Source organism: Tiliqua scincoides, chromosome 1, assembly GCF_035046505.1.
Source record: "Tiliqua scincoides isolate rTilSci1 chromosome 1, rTilSci1.hap2, whole genome shotgun sequence".
NCBI classification, from domain to species: domain Eukaryota; kingdom Metazoa; phylum Chordata; class Lepidosauria; order Squamata; family Scincidae; genus Tiliqua; species Tiliqua scincoides.
Window position 1 is genome coordinate 67,174,726 of NC_089821.1, and position 20,631 is coordinate 67,195,356.

The window sequence follows — 20,631 nt, forward strand, 5'->3', positions numbered from 1 at the left end:
GCAGGGCTCCCCATGTCAGCAGAAATGAAAGTGGAGCGCTCCACCTCTACAAAACCAGAAGTGGAGCACAAGTGCAATCCTAACCAGACTTGCCTGAGAGTAAGTCCCATTGAACACAGTAGGACTTAATTCTGAGTAGACATGCATAGGATTGTGCCCATTGTGTGCTGAGTTTTACCCAGTGGAGGGGTTGAGAAGTTAGACTAGCCATGTCAAACTTATTTCATGCTAAGGGCTGAAGTTAGCATTCATTGTGCCTGCTGAGGGCTGGAAGTGACATCATTAAGCAGAAAGTGACACCAAGCAGATAATGGCCAGGAATAAGCACTTTGTTCTTACACAGAAACTCATTAGCTCAAACGACAGAAGAGAAAATGTGCAAATCTTGTTCATACAGGTGGAGCCTCTTTGTCCACGGGGATTCCGTTCCTGGGACCCCCGTGGATACAGATAACTAATTCTGCAGCTTTCGGAGTCTACCTTTGTGCCAAACGCAACCTGAGTCTTGTTTTGGTCATGCCTCTCTGAGGCTCAGAATGTTGCCTGGAACCTTTTTTTTTTTTTTTTTTTAATAATTTCTGGTTTTCTGTGAGGAGACTTTTGAGGAGAGCATCCAGAGAGCTAAAAAGGTTCCTTTTAGAGGGTGCCAAAATGTAAAGGAATTGAATAATTTATTCACCAGTAGGATGAAAGGGAAGGATAATTCCTGCAGAAGTACATCTGTCCTGAATTTCAGCAAGCAGAAAGAATGTTACATTTTAATACTGTCTGTGGAGTTTCCTGTGGATACAGTCTTTTCAGTGGGTGCAACTGTTTCACTGGAGATAATCTCTTCAGCAAATGTATTAAGGAAAATTACAGTATAAATACTGTGCTACAGGTTAAATAGTTACTATGTTAAGATACAAAGATATTTGTTACTGTTGACAATTTAGCACTGTTTCATAAGTGATTTTAAATAAAAGTGTATGTTTTCTTTGACTAGCAGTTTGCCTCAAATTTAGAGTGAGGGCTTGCATCACCTTTGCACATAAATTGAACTCTGCCAACTTGCTCTCCCCATATGCTCCCCAAAGTATGCTAGTACTTCACAGTTTGGCAGGTATTACTTGGGTCCTGCTGCCATGATGACCACATGACACTGTCTGGCCCAATCCTCCTGTCACTGGAGAAGTGGAGCACTGGTGGGCAAGATGGGGCTGGGCAGCTGCCTGGCCCTTTAAAAGGAGCACAGTTTGGGGAAGGCAGTGCAGAATGAAGCCCCTCTTGTGCACAGCTGCTGTCAGTGGTGCTACTTGCAAAAGTGACACCCACAAAAGGTAGTACTTGGAAAAGTGATATGTGCAAGAACAAAGAAGGTTGAAAAGCCCTGATCTAAGCATACAAGGCAGTTTATATTATGCCTTTGTTACATCTAGATTAGATGACCAGCACACTCTGTGCGGCTGTTTTGAGAATTACCTGGGAACTTCTGCTGATGCAAAATGCAGCAGAGCGGTGAACTGGCAGGAGCTTCCCTGTTTCAGCTGACTCTCAGACTACTACTTGTTCCAGGTGCTAGTGATGGTCTTTAAAGCCTTAAATGACTCAGGGCCAGAAACCTGAAGGACTGCCTCCCCTTGCACGAAAATGCCTGGCCACTGAATATCATCTGAGATCCACCTGCATGTCCTGCTTGGGGTAGTGGGTCCCAACTGGTTCAGGCTTCAGCTATGAAAATCTTGCAAACCTTCATAAGAACATAAGAACAGCCCCACTGGATCAGGCCATAGGCCCATCTAGTCCAGCTTCCTGTATCTCACAGCGGCCCACCAAATGCCCCAGGGAGCACACCAGATAACAAGAGACCTCATCCTGGTGCTCTCCCCTACATCTGGCATTCTGACTTAACCCATTCCTAAAATCAGGAGGTTGCGCATACACATCATGGCTTGTACCCCATAATGGATTTTTCCTCCAGAAACTCGTCCAATCCCCTTTTAAAGGCGTCTAGGCTAGACGCCAGCACCACATCCTGTGGCAAGGAGTTCCACAGACCGACCACGCGCTGAGTAAAGAAATATTTTCTTTTGTCTGTCCTAACCCGCCCAACACTCAATTTTAGTGGATGTCCCCTGGTTCTGGTATTATGTGAGAGTGTAAAGAGCATCTCCCTATCCACTCTGTCCATCCCCTGCATAATTTTGTATGTCTCAATCATGTCCCCCCTCAAGCGTCTCTTTTCTAGGCTGAAGAGGCCCAAACGCTGTAGCCTTTCCTCATAAGGAAGGTGCCCCAGCCCCGTAATCATCTTAGTCGCTCTCTTTTGCACCTTTTCCATTTCCACTATGTCTTTTTTGAGATGCGGCGACCAGAACTGGACACAATACTCCAGGTGTGGCCTTACCATCGATTTGTACAACGGCATTATAATACTAACCGTTTTGTTCTCAATACCCTTCCTAATGATCCCAAGCATAGAATTGGCCTTCTTCACTGCCACCGCACATTGGGTCGACACTTTCATCGACCTGTCCACCACCACCCCAAGATCTCTCTCCTGATCTGTCACAGACAGCTCAGAACCCATCAGCCTATATCTAAAGTTTTGATTTTTTGCCCCAATGTGCATGACTTTACACTTACTGACATTGAAGCGCATCTGCCATTTTGCTGCCCATTCTGCCAGTCTGGAGAGATCCTTCTGGAGCTCCTCACAATCACTTCTGGTCTTTACCACTCGGAAAAGTTTGGTGTCGTCTGCAAACTTAGCCACTTCACTGCTCAACCCTGTCTCCAGGTCATTTATGAAGAGGTTGAAAAGCACCGGTCCCAGGACAGATCCTTGGGGCACACCGCTTTTCACCTCTCTCCATTTTGAAAATTGCCCATTGACACCCACTCTCTGCTTCCTGGCCTCCAACCAGTTCTCAATCCACGAGAGGACCTGTCCTCTAATTCCCTGACTGTGGAGTTTTTTCAGTAGCCTTTGGTGAGGGACAGTGTCAAACGCCTTCTGAAAGTCCAGATATATAATGTCCACAGGTTCTCCCGCATCCACATGCCTGTTGACCTTTTCAAAGAATTCTATAAGGTTTGTGAGGCAAGACTTACCCTTACAGAAGCCATGCTGACTCTCCCTCAGCAAGGCCTGTTCGTCTATGTGTTTTGAGATCCTATCTTTGATGAGGCATTCCACCATCTTACCCGGTATGGATGTTAGGCTGACCGGCCTATAGTTTCCCGGGTGCCCCCTCTTTCCCTTTTTAAAAATAGGTGTGACATTTGCTATCCTCCAATCTTCTGGCACTGTGGCCATTTTGAGGGACAAGTTGCATACCTTAGTCAAGAGATCTGCAACTTCATTCTTCAATTCCTTAATAACCCTTGGGTGGATGCCATCAGGGCCCGGTGACTTATTGATCTTTAATTTATCAATGAGGTCTGAAACATCTTCTCTTTTAACCTCTATCTGACTTAACTCCTTGGTCAGGAGGGGCCGTTCGGGCAGCGGTATCTGCCCGAGGTCTTCTGCCGTGAAGACAGATGCAAAGAACTCATTTAATTTCTCTGCCATCTCTAAGTCTCCTTTTATCTCCCCTTTCCCTCCCTCACCATCCAGAGGGCCAACCGCTTCTCTGGTGGGTTTCCTGCTTCTAACATATTTGAAGAAGCTTTTATTATTCCCCTTAATGTTGCTGGCCATGCGTTCCTCATAGTCTCGCTTGGCCTCCCATATCACCTTCTTACATTTCTTTTGCCACAGTTTATGTTCCTTTTTATTCTCTTCATTAGGGCAAGACTTCCATTTACGGGAGGAAGCTTCCTTGCCCTTCACAGCCTCTCTAACTTGGCTGGTTAGCCATGCGGGCACTCTCCTGGATTTAATGGAACCCTTCTTTCTTTGCGGTATACACCTCTGCTGGGCCTCTATTACTGTTGTTTTAAGCAGCCTCCATGCACTCTGGAGAGACTGGACTCTTTTTACCCTCCCTTTCAACCTCCTTCTAACAGCCTCCTCCTGTTTGTCTTAAGGTGAAAAAAAAATGAGCCTCTATGCCAGGGGTGCCCAAACCCCAGCCCAGGGGCCATTTGCAGCCCTTGGGAACTGCCAATCTGGCCTGCGGGGAGTCCCCAGTCTCCAATGAGCCTCTGGCCCTTGAGAGACACACTGGAGCCCCCGCTGGCCTGACACAACTGCTCTCAGCGTGAGGGCGACTCTTTGACCTCTGGAGTGAGATGCGGGCTGAGGGCTCCGTCCACTTCTTGCTGTTTCATGTCTGTGATGCTCCAGCAGCAGCTTTGTACAAGGCTTTTTGTAGGGCTTGAGCTATCGCAAGACCTTCATTCATTCATATGTTCCATCTCTAATATATTCATTTATGTAAATTTATTCAGATTTGAAATGTAAATTAATTCTTTTTTTCTCTAGCCCCTGACACAGTGTCAGAGAGATGATGTGGCCCTCTTGCCAAAAAGTTTGGACACCCCTGCTCTATGCCATGGGCAGTGATGGTGCTATTTTGTATCTGAGTTGAAAGGGACCATTGTCACCTTTCTCCAGCCTTAGTAAACAATCCAGGATAAACATGCAGGTATGGACCCCCCAACCAACTGTTTCCATTGGCAATCTGGTGATGTCAGATTGGGCACATCTGTGTAAGGAACAACTGAAATTAAGCAGATGAAGGCTGATGTTGGGGGAATGATGACAAAATTCAAATACTGCCCTGCTTAATGCAAATAACGATGCAGCAGTGAAAGGAAATGCAGGTATATTGGCAGAGTGAGAGTTCTGGGCCAAAGTTAACCTTTAATAGTGAAAAACAACTCATTGGGCATAATTAGGTGGACTTTTCACAAGCCTGGGTAGTAATATACCTTCATTAAGGGTCCATTAAGCGAGTTAAATAAACAAGTTGAAGGTGCAAAGTCTTGAAAGGGATTGAAAGGTCTTTCTCACTTCAGGAAGCAGGAGAGATGCAGTTGCTGTTCCTTGCGGATAGAACAGCAGAAGCATTGTACCTCGCACACCAAATGCGTGCTAATGGCTCCAAAGATGTGGATGACGGGCTGGTGACATTTACCAAATGACACCTCAGATCAGCCAGGAAGTTCAGATGGGAAACTGGGCAGCACGATGGCAGGCACAGAGCCACTCAGGTACTTCTCCAGCACTATAGAGGGACTGATTTTTTTGGTGAAATGTGCAGAGGGACATGTCAGTTTGCCTCCCTTCTATGCCATGAGGTATGTCTGAGCCTTCATTTGCACTGGGCTAGTTTAGAGGAACGCTACCCAAAAACTGTGAGTCCCTGTACCTCCTCCTCCTCTAGTTATCCTCAGCATCAGTGCGGGGCTGTGACAACAAAACTGTGGTTCTGTAAAATCGCAGATCCACACCTGGGAACTGTACCAATAATCGGGATCAGGTCCAACTACTGGTGTTTAATTTCTGTGGCACAATAGTGGCTGATAAATCTAAGTGTACTTTCATGAGCCAGTGCTTGGTTCTTGATTCCTATAGGACTCTGCATAGGATGTGCCTTTGCAGTAATGGGGAAAATTGTGATTTAGGGCCAGGTGTGCTCTGAACTTGAGAGGCACCAAGTTATCTTTAAAATTAAAAAAAAAGTTTCTATAAATCTGAAGGAAATGACTTTGTTTTTATTTTTTATATATGACATGAAGTAATATGGACTTGCAGATTCATGTATGCAGATTTATTATTTTGTGTGTTGGGGTAGACTGGGCTTCACGTTGTGTATCAAAGCCATGAAAGGGCCACAAATGTAATAAAAAGGGTATACATAAAGGAGGGTTCATTTACCTCAACTTGGTTTCCATTTTGTTTAAACTTTAAGGCTTACCCTGAGTGTACATTTGCTGAAACTGGTGGTGGAAAGATGTGATTGCAAAAGGAGAGTGGTTAGCATGCTGTACTGTATAGTTAATGACAGAAACTTGCTACTTTGTTATAAGTTGACCTGCTAAGTATCTCCAACAGCTACACTCTTAACAATGTAGTTCAGCTATTTTCAATCAGTTTGCCACAGTACTTTGGTTGCGCCACAAATGGCCTGCAGGAATGCCGCAGGATTTTGGAGGAGGATCATTTATTCATAGAGCCACTGGGGCATATGAGCCCCCTGACTGATCGTGCAGTATGCCTTGTCAATTCAAAACACTGATGGTGTGTCTTGATAATTTTAGCACCTTGTCATGTGCCGTGAGATGAAATAGGTTGAAAATCATTGGTCTAGCTCTGGTTTGTGAGCCTGAAGTTGTGGACTGCTTCCTATTCTGTAAAGGCAAGAGGGAGACTGTTCGTGATCAGGTTACAACAAAATGTCATTACCGGTTAAAAACAGAAAGAAAGGAAAGAGAAAGGGAATCGCTGTGACAACTGGTAGCAAAATAAACATTTGTCTGAATGTACATTAGAGACAAGCAAGATTTAGCCTTTTCCCAATAGAATGTTAAACTCCACTGCCGCTTCTTTCCCACACTGCCCTATGGAGCCTGGTTCAGGTTGCTGCACTATAAAGCCCACTCCTAGTAACATGGATAGTGTATGTATGACTTAATAATTTTTGCATATGTAGTTTTTTGCGTATGTAGTTAACTTGGTGGAGCAACTTAAATCTTTCCCTGGTTTCTGTTATGAATCTGAAATTTCTCAACATATGGACAAAATATTACTCCTGTCTTTTAGAGCAAGGTCTCTTTGGAGACCTTGGCATCCATCCTTCTTTGTTAGGATACAGACTTACTTCCTCCATTCCAAGTGTGGTGCATAGCTGGGTGCAAGTGAAGTGTCTGTGGAAAAGCCAGGACCCCTTTTGCTGACCCCAGGGACTGAGCTGTCCAATCATGCTGGTCCTGCAATGGGCATTGCAGTCAGCTGTTTGGTCAGACCAGCAGTCAGCATAGGGTGAAATGACCTGCCCCTTCAAACATCCCTTTGCATATGAATGATTTCATCTATTTGATGCTAGAAACTGCATGTCCTTAGGGGAAAGGAGTTTACTGATGTTGTGAAAACCCCTATCATGCTATTTTTCACTTTTATCTTCCTAACCCTGAAGGGGTTCCTATGATGCATCCTGAATCATTCAGATGTAGTAGTCATGTCTGTTGTTGATTATCTGCCTGTCTTCCCCAACTTACCTGAGCAGGAAATTCCAAAACTCAGGTGACCCCCCCCCCAAGTAGTAATTCCAAAAGTAAAACTTATGACAACTCCCGTGTGGCGATGCAGCAATGCCAGCATGGCTTCCGCTGTATCCCATGGTGGAGTTTTGGATTTCAGAGGCCTCCTCAGGGTAAAGGAAAATGTGTTCCCTTACACTGGGGTAAGCCTATGACACCCCACTGGGTCTACTCGGATCTGCACTAGTGATATTGTTGGCTCATCCATGAGAGCAGACCAAGCTTGGGAAGGGGATGAGGATCCGGTGGGTGCTGCTGCCACTAAATCCACCTCCTTCCCAAACCCAATCTGCCCTCCTCCCGAGCCCCATTGCCTCCCCGTTCTGTCTATCCCCTACCCTGTTTTGCCACCTCCCCACTTCCCTCCTGTCCCTTGCATGTCTTACCTGCAGCAGTGGGCGTCTCCGTTCTGTGGCCATGTGGACCTGGCCCCTCGCTGCTTCTGGTGGCGGCTGGGCCACACTCTCTGGCACGTCATGTTTGCAATATCTGGAAAGTGCCTTTATGTTGCCGGCACAATCATTCTTTTGGTGTAAACAATGCATAGGATTGGGCCAGTACTCATCTTGTAAGCTGTCAGGCACCACTGTTATTTTGAAAACTTTTTCTGATGTTAACTCAAAAAGCATACGCAGTTGGTTGTGCCAAGGTTATTTTCCAAGTGTAGTCAAGGATGAAGCAACTGACAGTTTTATCCCATTTCTTTTTAAAACAATACCTCCTGATCTAAAGATACCAAGAAGACATACCTGAGATGGGAGCCCTACCCACCTACCACTTCTTATGGATTTGAACCAATGTACAGAACTTAGAACTTGTGACAATATTCCTCATTAACATGTTCTACACATGCTCTTACTTTATTTTGAACTTTGCCTCTCAAGTACAAAATTTGATTATTAATCTTTTTATCTCTTATCCCTACTTATTCACACTTTTTGTGGACTTGGATTAAAACAAACCAGCCTAGTTCTTTATAACCTGAAGAGCACTTACCTTCCATCTCTGCAGACTTAGGGCCCAATCCTATCCAATTTTCCTGTGGTGGTAATGCTGTGCCTATGGGGTTTGCACTGCTTCCTGTGTTGGAGAAGCAGTCTTGGAGGCCTCCTCATGGTATGGGAACACTTGTTCCCCTACCTTGGGGCTGCATTGCGTCTGCCACAGTACTGGAAAGTTGGATAGCATTAGGCCCTTATTCAGCCAGGCACCACCCCAATATGGCTTAATTGTGTTGTATGATTGTACAAGGATGCATGAGTGAGAGAAGGAGAAAAGTAATGCAAAGTCAAAATGCTCCCTGTCCTTCTTCCCCCTCAGGAAACCTGGCATGTGGGCTCTGTGTAGACACAGATCTACAACTGGGTAGAAGTCTCCTTCATGGCCACATCTCATGAAACTGGTGATAGCAAAAAGAGTACCGGCCATATTTATGACTAAGCATGTTGATATTATCTGAGGATGGGGAGAAGGACCAATTCACAGACGTGATGTGATCTTTCTCAGCACTATCCTGGAGATTGTCATAGGCTTACTGGGTATTTTCCTAGTCCAGGATTCTAGTCCTCCTAGTCCAGGATCTTGGTCCTCACACACATACCTAGCTGGGCAGGCAGGAAACTCTTATTGATGCATCCAATGCTTGAGAGACCATCACAAAAGGGGTATGTGTGATCCTGCTTTTTATGACCATTGATGCCTTCTTTCAAATGGTCTTTGAATCCTCAAAATATCATCTTGGGTGATATTGAAGATCAGGTTGAATTGGGAAAAAGAGAGCTAGTATGGAACTAGCTAAGCAAGTTCTAAACTACCTGAAACGCTAGTTTAGCTTATGCTTGCTAGACATGCATCAGCCCCACCTTTGAAGGAAAGGTAACTCAAGGACTGGAAGGTAGCTGAGATGGCAAGACTTTCTGAAAGTATGTGGCTGAGAGCTGGGAAAAAGGAACCACTCTCCTTTTTGCAACACTTCACCCCCTTCATAGAGTTTATGAAAGAAAAAAAATATTTCAATCTATTTAGATTGAGTCCTTTTATGGAGGAAGAACAAGATGAAAAGCAGCAGTTATCTACGTGCCTGACAGTTCTGCTTGAAGCCTGCCCAGAATGTGTATGATAAAATCGACAGTTTGATGTTTATTACTATTGACATGTGTCTCTGCTATGCTTGTGTGTTTATATACGGTTGACTTTTGATAATGAAATTGTATTTTGATATATGGTTGACTTTTGATATGGTATATTACGGAATAGTGACATTATCTTGAATTATGCTGGTGGTGGCTTGTTTCCCTTTGCATTTTTCCTTATGTGATTTGATATTATGTGTACTATGTTTCTTTTTTCTTTTTTTTGGTGATCATGTTACTCTTTGTACATCTGCTTATTTTAATTTTTAAAAAACCCAGACGAACCAAAATCAAGGCAAGCTTGCTGCCAGCTTTTTCTCGTTTCTTACCCCTGAAAATGGCCTAAATGCCTAAAATTGCAGGCTGTTGAAACTGAGGAGATGCATTTTGGCTCCACTTTGGTTTAATGTGCAAGGGCTTTTTGGTGATAGTAGCATCATTGATTTCTACCAGTGTGCTGGATTCCAGCCTCTCTTAACTCAGATATGGGGGGATGGATTTACTTAGTAGTGAGGAAAGACTCTCACGGCATGCATAGATGCATACTGTTACCACCATGTTGGTCCCTAGTGTTGGAAGCTAATTATGGACATGGACTGCAAATTCTGACTTAAAGGGTGTGTAGCAGTGTGAGCTACCAGAGGTGTTTGGCAGGACAGTGTATCTGACAGGATCTTTCACCTGGCCATATGGACTGTGTTTATTCAGTGATGAGTGTAATGTGCTCTTCACATGGACAGAGACATTCTTATCTATGTGTGTTTCAGGGCTAAGGTTCCATCTGAGTCAGGTGTGCATGCTTGCTAAAATAGCTGTTAGATGGGACACTTTCTCTTAGACTCTCCTGTAGTTCTGTTGCTCATAGCATGAAATGAAACTGGGTTGGATAGTATCTATATGTGTGTGTGTGGGGGGGGGGGGTGCTGTGTATGTGTGAATATGCAAAGGTGTGGCTGGCTTTTTATGGAGGGTGGGAAACACTTGCATTGGGGATTGCCTTTCATCATAGATAGTATCTTGTGTGTGGGTGATCACATGCCTGTTCTGATGACTGTTTGAGGGAGTGTGAATGAGTATTCCAAGGGTCCCCAAGGACTTAACAAGAAAACTGTGTGCGCATAAAATTCACTTTGATTCACAGTCATGCTGGAGATACTGAAGAGCAGATCATTCACAGGAGCAGCAAGGGAAAATGCACATTTTTCATGTTTTCATTTCTAATTTGAGGTGGAAGTACTTTCAAATTCAGTGCTATCAATATAACAGCCTTGTAAAGGAAACTGGGGGTGGGACACTCTTGGAGGATGCTGTCCTCTGACTGTGTCCTATCATTAGATAAAGAGTCACCAGCCTTCACTTTTGAGTCTGTAGACTGAGATAAGGGCAGGGTGGTTAGCAGGCCTTTGGGTCTTGGTTGATAGGGATGGGGCAGGGTAAGCCTAGAATCATTCACACGCTTAACATATTTTAGTTGTAAGGCAGTGGGTTGGAGGGCGGGGAGAAGAGGTGGGAAGGGAAACAAATGACAAGTGTTAGGGATTATGTTTCCCTAGAAGTCACACCTTCTGATCTGGAAGCCCAGTCTCCTAACCATAGATGTGTGGGAGTCATGTGTGGTTACTTAATGTTGTGTGAGAGTCATTCCACAGCTGCTCAGAGAGCCCCTGCCCTTCGGGGTCTCTGTGCACTTAGACATAGTGGAATTTTGTTCAGCAGCTTACCTTGGAAGTTTCCAGAGTTTTTTCAAGTGTTCTTGAAAAACAGGATAGATCCTGTTCACAGTTGTATTCCTCTAGCACTGAAAGAGCATCCTTTTTGTGTCATAATAGTTTTAGGGACACTCTAATGTCATTAAAGAGCATCTAATGTTCCCTGGCTATGCTGTGTAATGGCCAACAAGTTTCAGGAATCTTTGTACAAATTGAGCCTGAGTTCCAGGATTTTCCTCATGTTTCTAATTTTTAGGATCTAGAGAGCCCAAAAATTCTGGGAACAATTCATTGGCTTGCAACGTCTGGGGAAGATGGTGTGTTTGCAAGCTATGTTTGCACACTTGTCTACATCAACCCCTTTCACAGCTTGAGGAGCAAATTACTGTATAGGTCACAGTTGAGAAATCATGCCCTGTAAGTCTTGAAGGTCACAGCGCACATGGTGTTTTTTCCTCACAGAGACACAATCTATGCAGCTAAAAATGTGTTTGTTGTCATTTGTGAAGTCTGTCACCTATATTTAATTTACCACATGGTTTAAGAAGCGGCCTCTGCCACTTCTTCCCAGTGGCAAAGTAATCACTTAAGTGGTGGCGCGTGTGTAAGAAAAAGAAAATGCTGCATAAAAACTGTCCATTGGATACTGACTGTGGGGAGAGCAGGATGTGACTGTACTAGTGACTGTGTGCCAAAGAACCCGGTGCATGTGCCAGCATTGGTGTGCTCTGATGGAAGCAATGTGTGCTTGCCATCTCTGCCGCCAGAGTGTTTGCCATTTCAACATCTGTCCTTTCCAGCAGGGAGAGGGGGTGAGGCTGAAGAGAGGAGGGACTCCATGGGCGTTCCCTGATGTGTTTGGCAGCTAGTCCAAGCTCTGCATGGTTCAGGGCTAGTATTTGCTTCCTTTCCTGAGCACTCTACAGAGTTGTACTGTCTGTTTTTGGAAGGACTCTCCCTCCTGAGGAGACAAGGGCCTTCAGAGGCTGTGGGCTTGTGGCGATTGCAGGAGATCTTGATATTGAGAGGCACAGGTAGGTCTGCAGCATATTCTGCCCTCCCCCCACTCCTGCCTCTGGCCAGTGCCCAGACCAGAAGCGCATAGCCAAGAGGATGATGTTTCTGGGGAATTATGCAGAAGTTCTGAAAATACCAAATGGAGGCAAAGGGAAATCGGGTGTTGTGGCAAGCAAAGGAGTAGGGCTGTCTGTATTGGAGGCACGGAGAGATTTGCAGAAGGATGATTTATTTTTGCTTTGTAAACTGTTCTGTCGCCTTATTTTGTGGAAAAGCGGTATATAAATATTTCTAGTAATAATGGCTGAAGAGGAAAAAGGAGCGTTCAGTGGATGTTACAATTAAGAATACCAGAAGCAGTGAGAAGGAGGGGGGAGAAGATTACCTATTACTGGAAGGATTGCCTGTTTCGACCGCTTCTAAGCTGCATTAATCTTCAGGTGCTTACACCATCTGAGGAGAGATGGGGGGCAATAGACGAGAGGGCTTCTCTATGGTAATACTCCAGTTATGGAGTTCTCTCCCCAGGAAGGCTCACCTGGTACCCACTCTAAAGTGTTTTTAGCATCCTTTTCATTTTCCCCAGGCCTTAAAACTATTCAGAATGTTCACACATCTCATTGTTTTGTTCCTGATTCTTTCCTGCCATTGTATTCTTTTTGTTGTTGTTTTATGGCTTTTATAAACTGCCTTGAAAATATGCACAATACAATTGAAAGGTCGCATATGCACTTCTTTTATAAATACTTTTATTCATCTTATTTTTCCTTCATGAAGCTCAGGAGATATGTTAGTCTCTCACACTTGTATCCTCACAACAGTCCTGTAAGGTAGGCCAAGCCGAGAGATGATGCTTGGCCCAAGATCACACAGTGAACTTTATGGCCCAGCAGGGATTTGAACCTGATTATGCAATGATTTAACCCTGATGAAAGTTCAGCACTGTTGTAGCCACTCAACACAGGTCATTTTAGAGGAAGTAATCTGGTAGGTGTAAGAAAAAAGCAGCATTAATCGAATTTTTATGGAGTGAAAGAAGACAAGGTACCACATAAAAAGAAAAACACTTTTTATTGGATTGATGGATGAGATAAGTGCAGGAACGGAGCTTTTGACTGTCTCTCTCTAGCTTTTTTTGCTCTCCATTTCCGGTTGAATAATTACTTCCTGAGAGAGGGAGGGAGACCCTCTGACTTCTCAGAGGGAGCAAGATCCAGTTCCCAGAGCCCAACGGGAGTGTCTGAGGGCCCAATCTTACCCAATTTTCCAATGCCAGTGCAACTATGCCAGTGGGGTTGCATCTTGTGGTGGAGCAGCAGTCACAGAAGCCTCCTTAAGGTATGGGAACGTTTGTTCCCTTACTATGGGGCTGCATTGTGGCTGCACCAGTGCTGGAAAATTAGATAGGATTGGGCCATGACTCTGCTATTGCCTTCTGCATAATCTCCTTGTTTCTAGCACAGTTGAGTCCGTTTTTGAGCTAAGAGTATCTGAACAGGAGCAGGTCTGGCCCTCTGAAACTGGGCCCCACTTCTCTTCTGTAATGGGATTTATTTACCAGCCATTGAGATTCAAGTTGGTAGTTTTTAATTTAGGTGGAACATGTTGATAGGGCTGTAGATTGCAAGGGCCCCAGAAATACAGAACATTATTTTTAACATTTACCACCACCTACAGCTGAGAAGGAACAGGCTTTTATTAAAAGAATGTGTGATTAATGATTCACAGACAAAGCTGCAGCTTTGAAGGTTATACAATGCCACATGAGCGCACACACATCTCTCTCCCTCTCCCCATATGCAACCCACTGCAATAACCGGAGACAAAACCTATCTGTATGCATATTATACAGCACTGAAGAAATACCATGGTGACAGGCTTGCCAGCAAAAGATAGGAGGATGGGAGAGGCACAGATAGTGATGGGGGTAACTGGTGGCAGAGGCACATGTCAAGCAGGAGGATAGGATTGACAGAAAGTTGGGTGTCTTAAGTGGAACAGATGGCAGCATGGGAATCTGTGAATTTTGGAGGGAGTTTGAGGGTGCATTCCTCTTTAGCAGTGATCATTTGTGTAATCAATTATCATATGTAGTTGCATTGGCTCATGTTCATACCTTGTTATCTTTGCCGCTCTCTCTTCTTCCTCGCTTTTAGTTCTCTCCCCCCCCACCCCACCCACAGTCTAAATTTAAATGGTAAGCTCCTTGGAAAAGAGGGTCAATCATTTGCTGATGTCGCTCTGTAGAGTGCAACGTATACTCATGCACTATATAAATACGTTGTGTGTGGTGATGGTGGTGTCCTTTGATCGCTTTAAACCAGTCACGGATGGTGGTTCAGTGTTCAGAGGTCCTATTCAATGGCTAATTCCACCAGATAGAACAGTCTGATCTTGTTGCTACTTTTCGCAGAAAGCACTTCCACAGTATAGGAGGAAGCATGAAGCCTATGTATAGATCATTGTGGGCAGTAATTGTATATGTGCATCTTTTGCCGTATGTATATATGCTGGGAAGCTGCACATGGACAGGCAGCAAAAAATCCCTTTAAACCCCTCATTATGGTAATATGCTGCCCTAGTTTTAGAGGTTGTATCTCTGATTTATCAGTCGTTGTTGTTGTTAACTAGAACATGGCATTTCTATCTATCAGTGTAGAGTCCTGTTGAAATATCTCATTTCAAGTCTTCACAGTCCCCATGTACATTGCCTCAGTAGTCCTTAGGACAGCAGTCTAAGGTGAGCCAATGTGATTATCTCCAGTTTGTGGCCATTGGGCTGAGGCTGAGAGAATGGTGGCTTGCCTTGGGCAGCCAAGTGAATTTGTGGTCGAGATTTGGTTCGAGCAGGAGGCTCGAGCTGTTAACCATGAATGATGTGCCACCTTTTTTTTTTAAATTATAGATGCAATTTGAAGCAGTTTTGTAGCAGTCCTATGAAGAAAATTCCTGTGCAGATGTTCCCAAGGTGCAGGACTCGGCAGTTGAAGGTTTCTGGTAGTTTTTGTTGCCCAGTGTAGAAACCACTTAATTCTGTTCCATCCACCTTGGATGTCACCTTCTCTTCTGCTGATTGGTCTGGCAGAAAGGTTCTGAGCATATAAGACAAGTTCTTGTTGCATCACACCAAAGGCTGTTTTTCACAGTGGCCCGCCAGCTGCCTCTGGGAAGATCCTCAGTATGGCTTGAAGGCATTTGCTGTCCCCTGCAGTCACCTCCCTGCAACTGGTCTTCTCAGGCCTCTGGACATGTATGATGTTTTGACTAGTAGTCATTGATAGACCTTTTTAAAACCATCTTGTCTAGTGGGTAAGGAGGACAAAACAAGTTAATGGTACACATTGTCATCTACCTTGAGCCCTTACTATATGATAAGAAATAGAATGAGCACTCTTCTTACATCCCTCAAATTCTGTGCAGGGCTCTGGAGAACGTACAGCTCCCCAGCTGTGCAGTGGAACTGCAAAGAAGGTGGGAGGCAGTGAGTCCAAGAGAATACCATAGATTGCTAATGACCTTTTCAGTCTTCCTAGCTCAGAGCTGCATGTTTAGCAGCCTTTATCCTTCAGTTTCCTGAATGAGATCTGTGGGCTCACTTCTGTGCTCATGAGACAGGCAGCTCAATCCTGCTTAAATTCTCTGCTGGTGGAAAAAGTGCCTGGTTTCTGCTGAAAGTCATGTGAATATGTTGCACGCACTAGTGCTCTGGCAGCAGTTACTGGTGGTTGTATGCATGGGTTGGTGGCCAGGCAACTGTCCGCTGGTGAAAAGCAAGGTAGGGATGGGGGCGGGCAGTGGGAGAAATGGGAGGGGGGGGTTTCTGGGCAGGAAGGGGACATGGAGGGAGGCCGAATGAGAAAGGGAAACGGTAGGTTTGGCCTCACAAGCCTGCGGTTAAATCCTGTCGCTTTCCACCAACTTTACACACCTGGGGTCTTGCACCAGCAAATATGAACAAAAGTTCACTTACCCCAAGGAGACCTCTTGGACTTCCCCCCCCCACCCTAGGATGAAGCTTTTGCCTCCTTGGGTACCTGCAGCATCGGGGGCGGGGGAGATTTCAGTTGGATTGGGCTAACAGCCAGTGGGCACCAGAATAACTTAACAAAAGCCCCATTTAAAAAGATGACACTGCGTTTTGAACTGCCTCTAGTAGTTCACAGTAGTCCAATGTAAGCATCCAAAATGGCCAGATCAGAGTTGACCTTGAGATTAATAAGAGATGACTGAAGAGCTGTACTCTAATGTTTGGTCTTCTCTTAGGACTTTGTATTTGTGCTGCAGATCCAGAGCTTTTGCTTGTTCCGTCTACATGATGTCATGCAGTTACCATGCCTTTTCTTCCTCATTTCCCCATTTGCCTCCACAGTTCTTTGCATCTGCAGGGTTTTGTGTTTTGTATATGCAGGTTTGCCTTCCAAATTCTTGTATGTTGCTTTAGGGGAGCTGCTTCACATTCCAACCCAAGGACAACTGCACCTTTTCAGACAGGATGAGGATTTCCTCTATACAAACAACCACCATGATACACAGTAGCTGATGTTTTACTTTTTTTCCCCCTTGTAACTGCAGGATCAGAAACAGAATTGCCTCAGGATCAGCAGGGAAGTGCCCCCAATACCATGGAGTATCGAGGTGCAGGAATGGCCAAGCGCCTGGCCACATTAATCTCAGGTCTGGTGGAGTGCATGTGCTTTGCAGGTGTCATTTTTGGATGGGCATCCCTGGTCTACGTTCTCAAGGATTTGCGCTACTTTAGAGATCTGTGCATTTCACCTGTCAATCAAACAACCAATGTGACAGGTATGATCAGGGAAGAAGAATTGGAGGCAGTGGGATTTACTTCTAAACTGAGTTGTAGTGGCTCTGTGTCAGTGTGTGCATGTATGGGGGACTAACTGGGAGTCATAAAGAGCAGCTGTACTGGCTTGTGGTCTGTTTTAAGAGCAGTAAGTAAGGATCTGACTCATAGACTGCAAAAGTGTAAGGAACAGCACAACGAAGTTCTCCAACTTAAGACAGAAAGTTGGATCCTTCTTGTCTTGACAGAAGGCTGAAATGGAGCACTGGCATGGGTGCTGTCTAAGAGAACCCCATCATTTCAGGCTCTCACCATCATGTGTCAGACTTTCAGTGCCAGGGCTTACCCCATAGGACATCTGAAAAAGAGCTGTTCTGAGCAGGTACAAGATGCATTTTATCCCCATTAAGTACCCACAACCAGCCGAAAAACAACTGACAGAGCATTCAAGGAAGACTGAAACTTTCAGGAGAGTTTTGAGTTATAGCATCTCTAACTATGGAAGGTTAGAAGTTTTTCTATTTAAAACAGTATAGCATTAAGGCTTGCTGATGGGCGAGTTAGGTTGAGGAACCATGAAGAGTAACAGGCCAAATTTGTATATGAGTGAGAGCACTACATGTAACGTGCTTATTGTGTGCTTGAAGATTTATGTATAGAAAATATGGATAGGAATTATCTGAACTTAGGGACTGTGTCTAAATTCCTTCTCCTTTTGCAGACTGCAGTGCTCAGGATGAACAATTCTCCCTCATCTTCACGATTGGCTCCTTCATGAACAACTTCATGACTTTCCCCACTGGCTACATCTTTGACCGCTTTGGCACCACAGTAGCCCGGCTGCTTGCCATGTAAGTACTAGGCACAGTCCACTTCCTTATGCACATCCTGGGAGCTCCCTGATGCTGTACGCTTGAAATATGATTGCCAACAACTGGGCTTGAGGAACTTTCGTTCCTGCAGTTATGAGGCAGCAGGGAGAGATTTGGCAGTGGTGAAGTCCCCCATCACCACAGACCTGGGAGTGGAGAAGTTGACCCTGTTGAATTCAGTCTTGCCAAGCATCTCTTAATATCATTATGTGGATCAAAAGTGGGCAACCTTAGAGCAAAGGACACCCATTCTCTGCTCTTTTACTGTGAAATTGAAGGTCGATGGAAGGCAAGTCCTGGTGGAATGTTCCCACAGAGCTAGGTCTTCTCTCCAAGGACTTTTGACACAGGTAGCAGATTGCAATGACAGAAGGCTGAGATTGTAGAATGGACTGTACTACTTTGTTTTGGTGGGGCATGCCATTTTGACCTCTTCTCCATGTAAGAGCTCCTTCAAACAGAAAAGGAGCATGTCTGGGAGGGAGGATCTAGTCTAGTTCGTAGTTATGCTTTTTTTCCCATTTGTATGAAGTTATTAATGTAGGGGAGCACTCAGAAATATGATTGCTCACCTGCAGTCTAAAGTGGTGCAGTCCAGTCTACCACCTCAGTAGCCTTTCACCTTCTTGGGCTGCATGTGTAGATCTGGCCTTTGTCATTCATTTGGAAGAGCAAGGTGAAGTACTATATACCTGGTGTAAGCCAGTCAGAAGGGAACTACAACAGCTGGGAATTCTCTTCCATACATTCATTTTTTCTCTTTCTTCTTCTGATTCTTTCCTTTTCCTCTCCCTGCCTATCAGGGCTGCCAGACAACTGGAATGATAAACGCCTGTTATCTCTGGAAACCCAGACTTGCTCCTTCTGCCTCAGAGCAGTATTGTCTAGAGAAACTTCTCTGTAATCTTCACATACTCAAATGTGTAGCTTGCTTCTCCTGCTGGGAAATGGCACCAAAGAACAGAAACTGCTACCAGTTTCTCACAAGACCTCTGCCTAATGCTTTGGATAGACACAGATTCCCCATTTGGGTGGTATTCTTGATATATAGTAGCATAAACGTGCCAAAGAGTTTGCTTTGTATTAATGCATTTATATTTTTTCTAAAAGAAGAGACCACCCCTCTTTTGAATTTTGGGTAAGAGCTAGAATTCAATCCTACACTTACCGTGTGATGTCAGCAGACCTGTTGCGCTGCCAATGACTGACGTAAAGCAGTCAGCACCAGCTGTAGAAGTTGATCCAGCAACATACTACTCAGCATGCTGCTGGGAACACCAGCAGGATGATTGGGCACCTTCCTACCCATGTCGAAGGCTATCCCACCACCTTCTGGAGCAGGTCTGTTGGCAAGAGAAGCAGGAGGAGCAGATGATGGGTGAATCGGATCCTGAAAGGGGGAGGGTTTGGTGGCCATGGTGGCTGCTGAATCCTGTCTCTCTTCCCAGACTTAGTCCCACTGCATGGGTCCATGAAGACAAGCGCCAGCCAATGGTATTGGTAGGGGAGTGTGGGCCTCACTGGGTGATGTGCATGGGGTGGTGTGTGGTGACACCACTACTGGCCAAAAGTTTTAAATCTTGGTATTTTTGAATAAGACCATCATGCTACGTATATATCATTTGATGTGTAATTTCATGCAGAATGCAAAGAAACAAATTGCATTGAAATATTTATATTCTATCAAAAGTAGGGGTGGGGTAATGGTACATCACCCAGGTGTTGTCCGCCCATTGCCCAGGGTGTTGCCCCACCGACTGCATGGGAGGAGATCCATCATGGGAGTGATGTGCTGTCCTCCTGCAGTGGGTGACACAAACCCTAGTGGCACCACTGGTGCCAGCTATTTAGCTAGTGCAGGTTTGAGTAGACCCTCTCCTCCATGTCACGGAGAACAATCATTCCCTTACCCCAAGAAGACCCCCCCCCCCCGGCAGAATGCAGCAGCAGCCATTTTGGCACTGCTGCATCGGGGGTGGGGGGAAGGATAGAATTGGCCCCTAGAATGGCAAAAGGGAAAATAGGGAGGGGAAGGCATGGAGATCCATCAGAATTGTGGTAATAGCAATGGAAAGATGGACAGGATTCATCTGTTGCTCAGAGGACCTTATTAGTCTGTGGAAGCTGTCATGATTTGTCTATTAGTGCTGACTTCTGTTTGCACTACTGCAGGCTGAGCCAGTTTCATGAGTACTAAATTTGTTTCATAGCCTGCAGTAAAATCTGAGACACCCACATCTCGTATCCAGTTTAGTACCAGATTCTTGGCTTGTGTGGTAAATCAGAGGACCCACTTCAACCTTCCCAAACCTGCCACCCTGACCTGTCACTGTAGGGAGATGGCAGGTGACTCTGAACTGCTAAGAACTCCCAGGTGGTGAGTGACAAGGCCTGGTCTTGTGTGAAGCTATGTTGTTTGCACCAGCAAAAAAATCTGGTCTTTGGTGAATGAGGCTTCCAATGGTTGCAGTCCTGATTTCAGCCTTGGAGGATGTAAGTCCAAGGGTTTCTGTAATCGCAGGATGGGAAGTTGATATTTGCTGTGGCTGCAGTTTAAGTTGCTTAACTGGCTGATTGTATTAATGGATTGAGCAAAGTCATGCAGCTCATGTGAGCGGACTGATTAACTGTGGGCAGGAGGGCAGTGCTGAGCTGGCTCTCTCAGGTTCCTCCCACTCTCTCGGGGCATGTGGCCAATTCACTGAAATTGTGCACCTGTTTTTGCTGCAAATGCCCACCTCCACACCCAATGGGAAGGTGGAGTTCTCCTCAATTTCCTCCTGCCCTTGAATGAGGGTGTCTTGTTCTCTTAGGGCAATGTTTGAGGTGTTTTCATAATACCAAGGGCATCCTGTGGGTATTATTGACCCCTCCCCTGTAGCATTTTCTTATCATGTCCAGCACTATTG

General features: G+C 45.1%; 1 protein-coding gene across 5 annotated transcripts in view; it reads left to right on the forward strand.

Annotated features, from left to right (window-relative positions):
• The window catches only part of SLC43A3 (solute carrier family 43 member 3), a 48,703-nt gene that overhangs the window by 12,769 nt on the left and 15,303 nt on the right, over positions 1–20,631 (forward strand). For 2 of the 5 annotated variants that reach the window (XM_066611387.1, XM_066611391.1), the window contains exons 1-3: positions 5,048–5,142; positions 16,622–16,852; positions 17,572–17,701. In XM_066611387.1, the coding sequence (XP_066467484.1) occupies positions 5,070–5,142; positions 16,622–16,852; positions 17,572–17,701 (434 nt within the window). In that variant the 5' untranslated portion in view covers positions 5,048–5,069. Of the gene's footprint in view, positions 1–5,047; positions 5,143–11,890; positions 12,067–16,621; positions 16,853–17,571; positions 17,702–20,631 lie in introns of those variants that run through there. The other 3 variants (XM_066611388.1, XM_066611389.1, XM_066611390.1) reach the window with 3 other exon arrangements.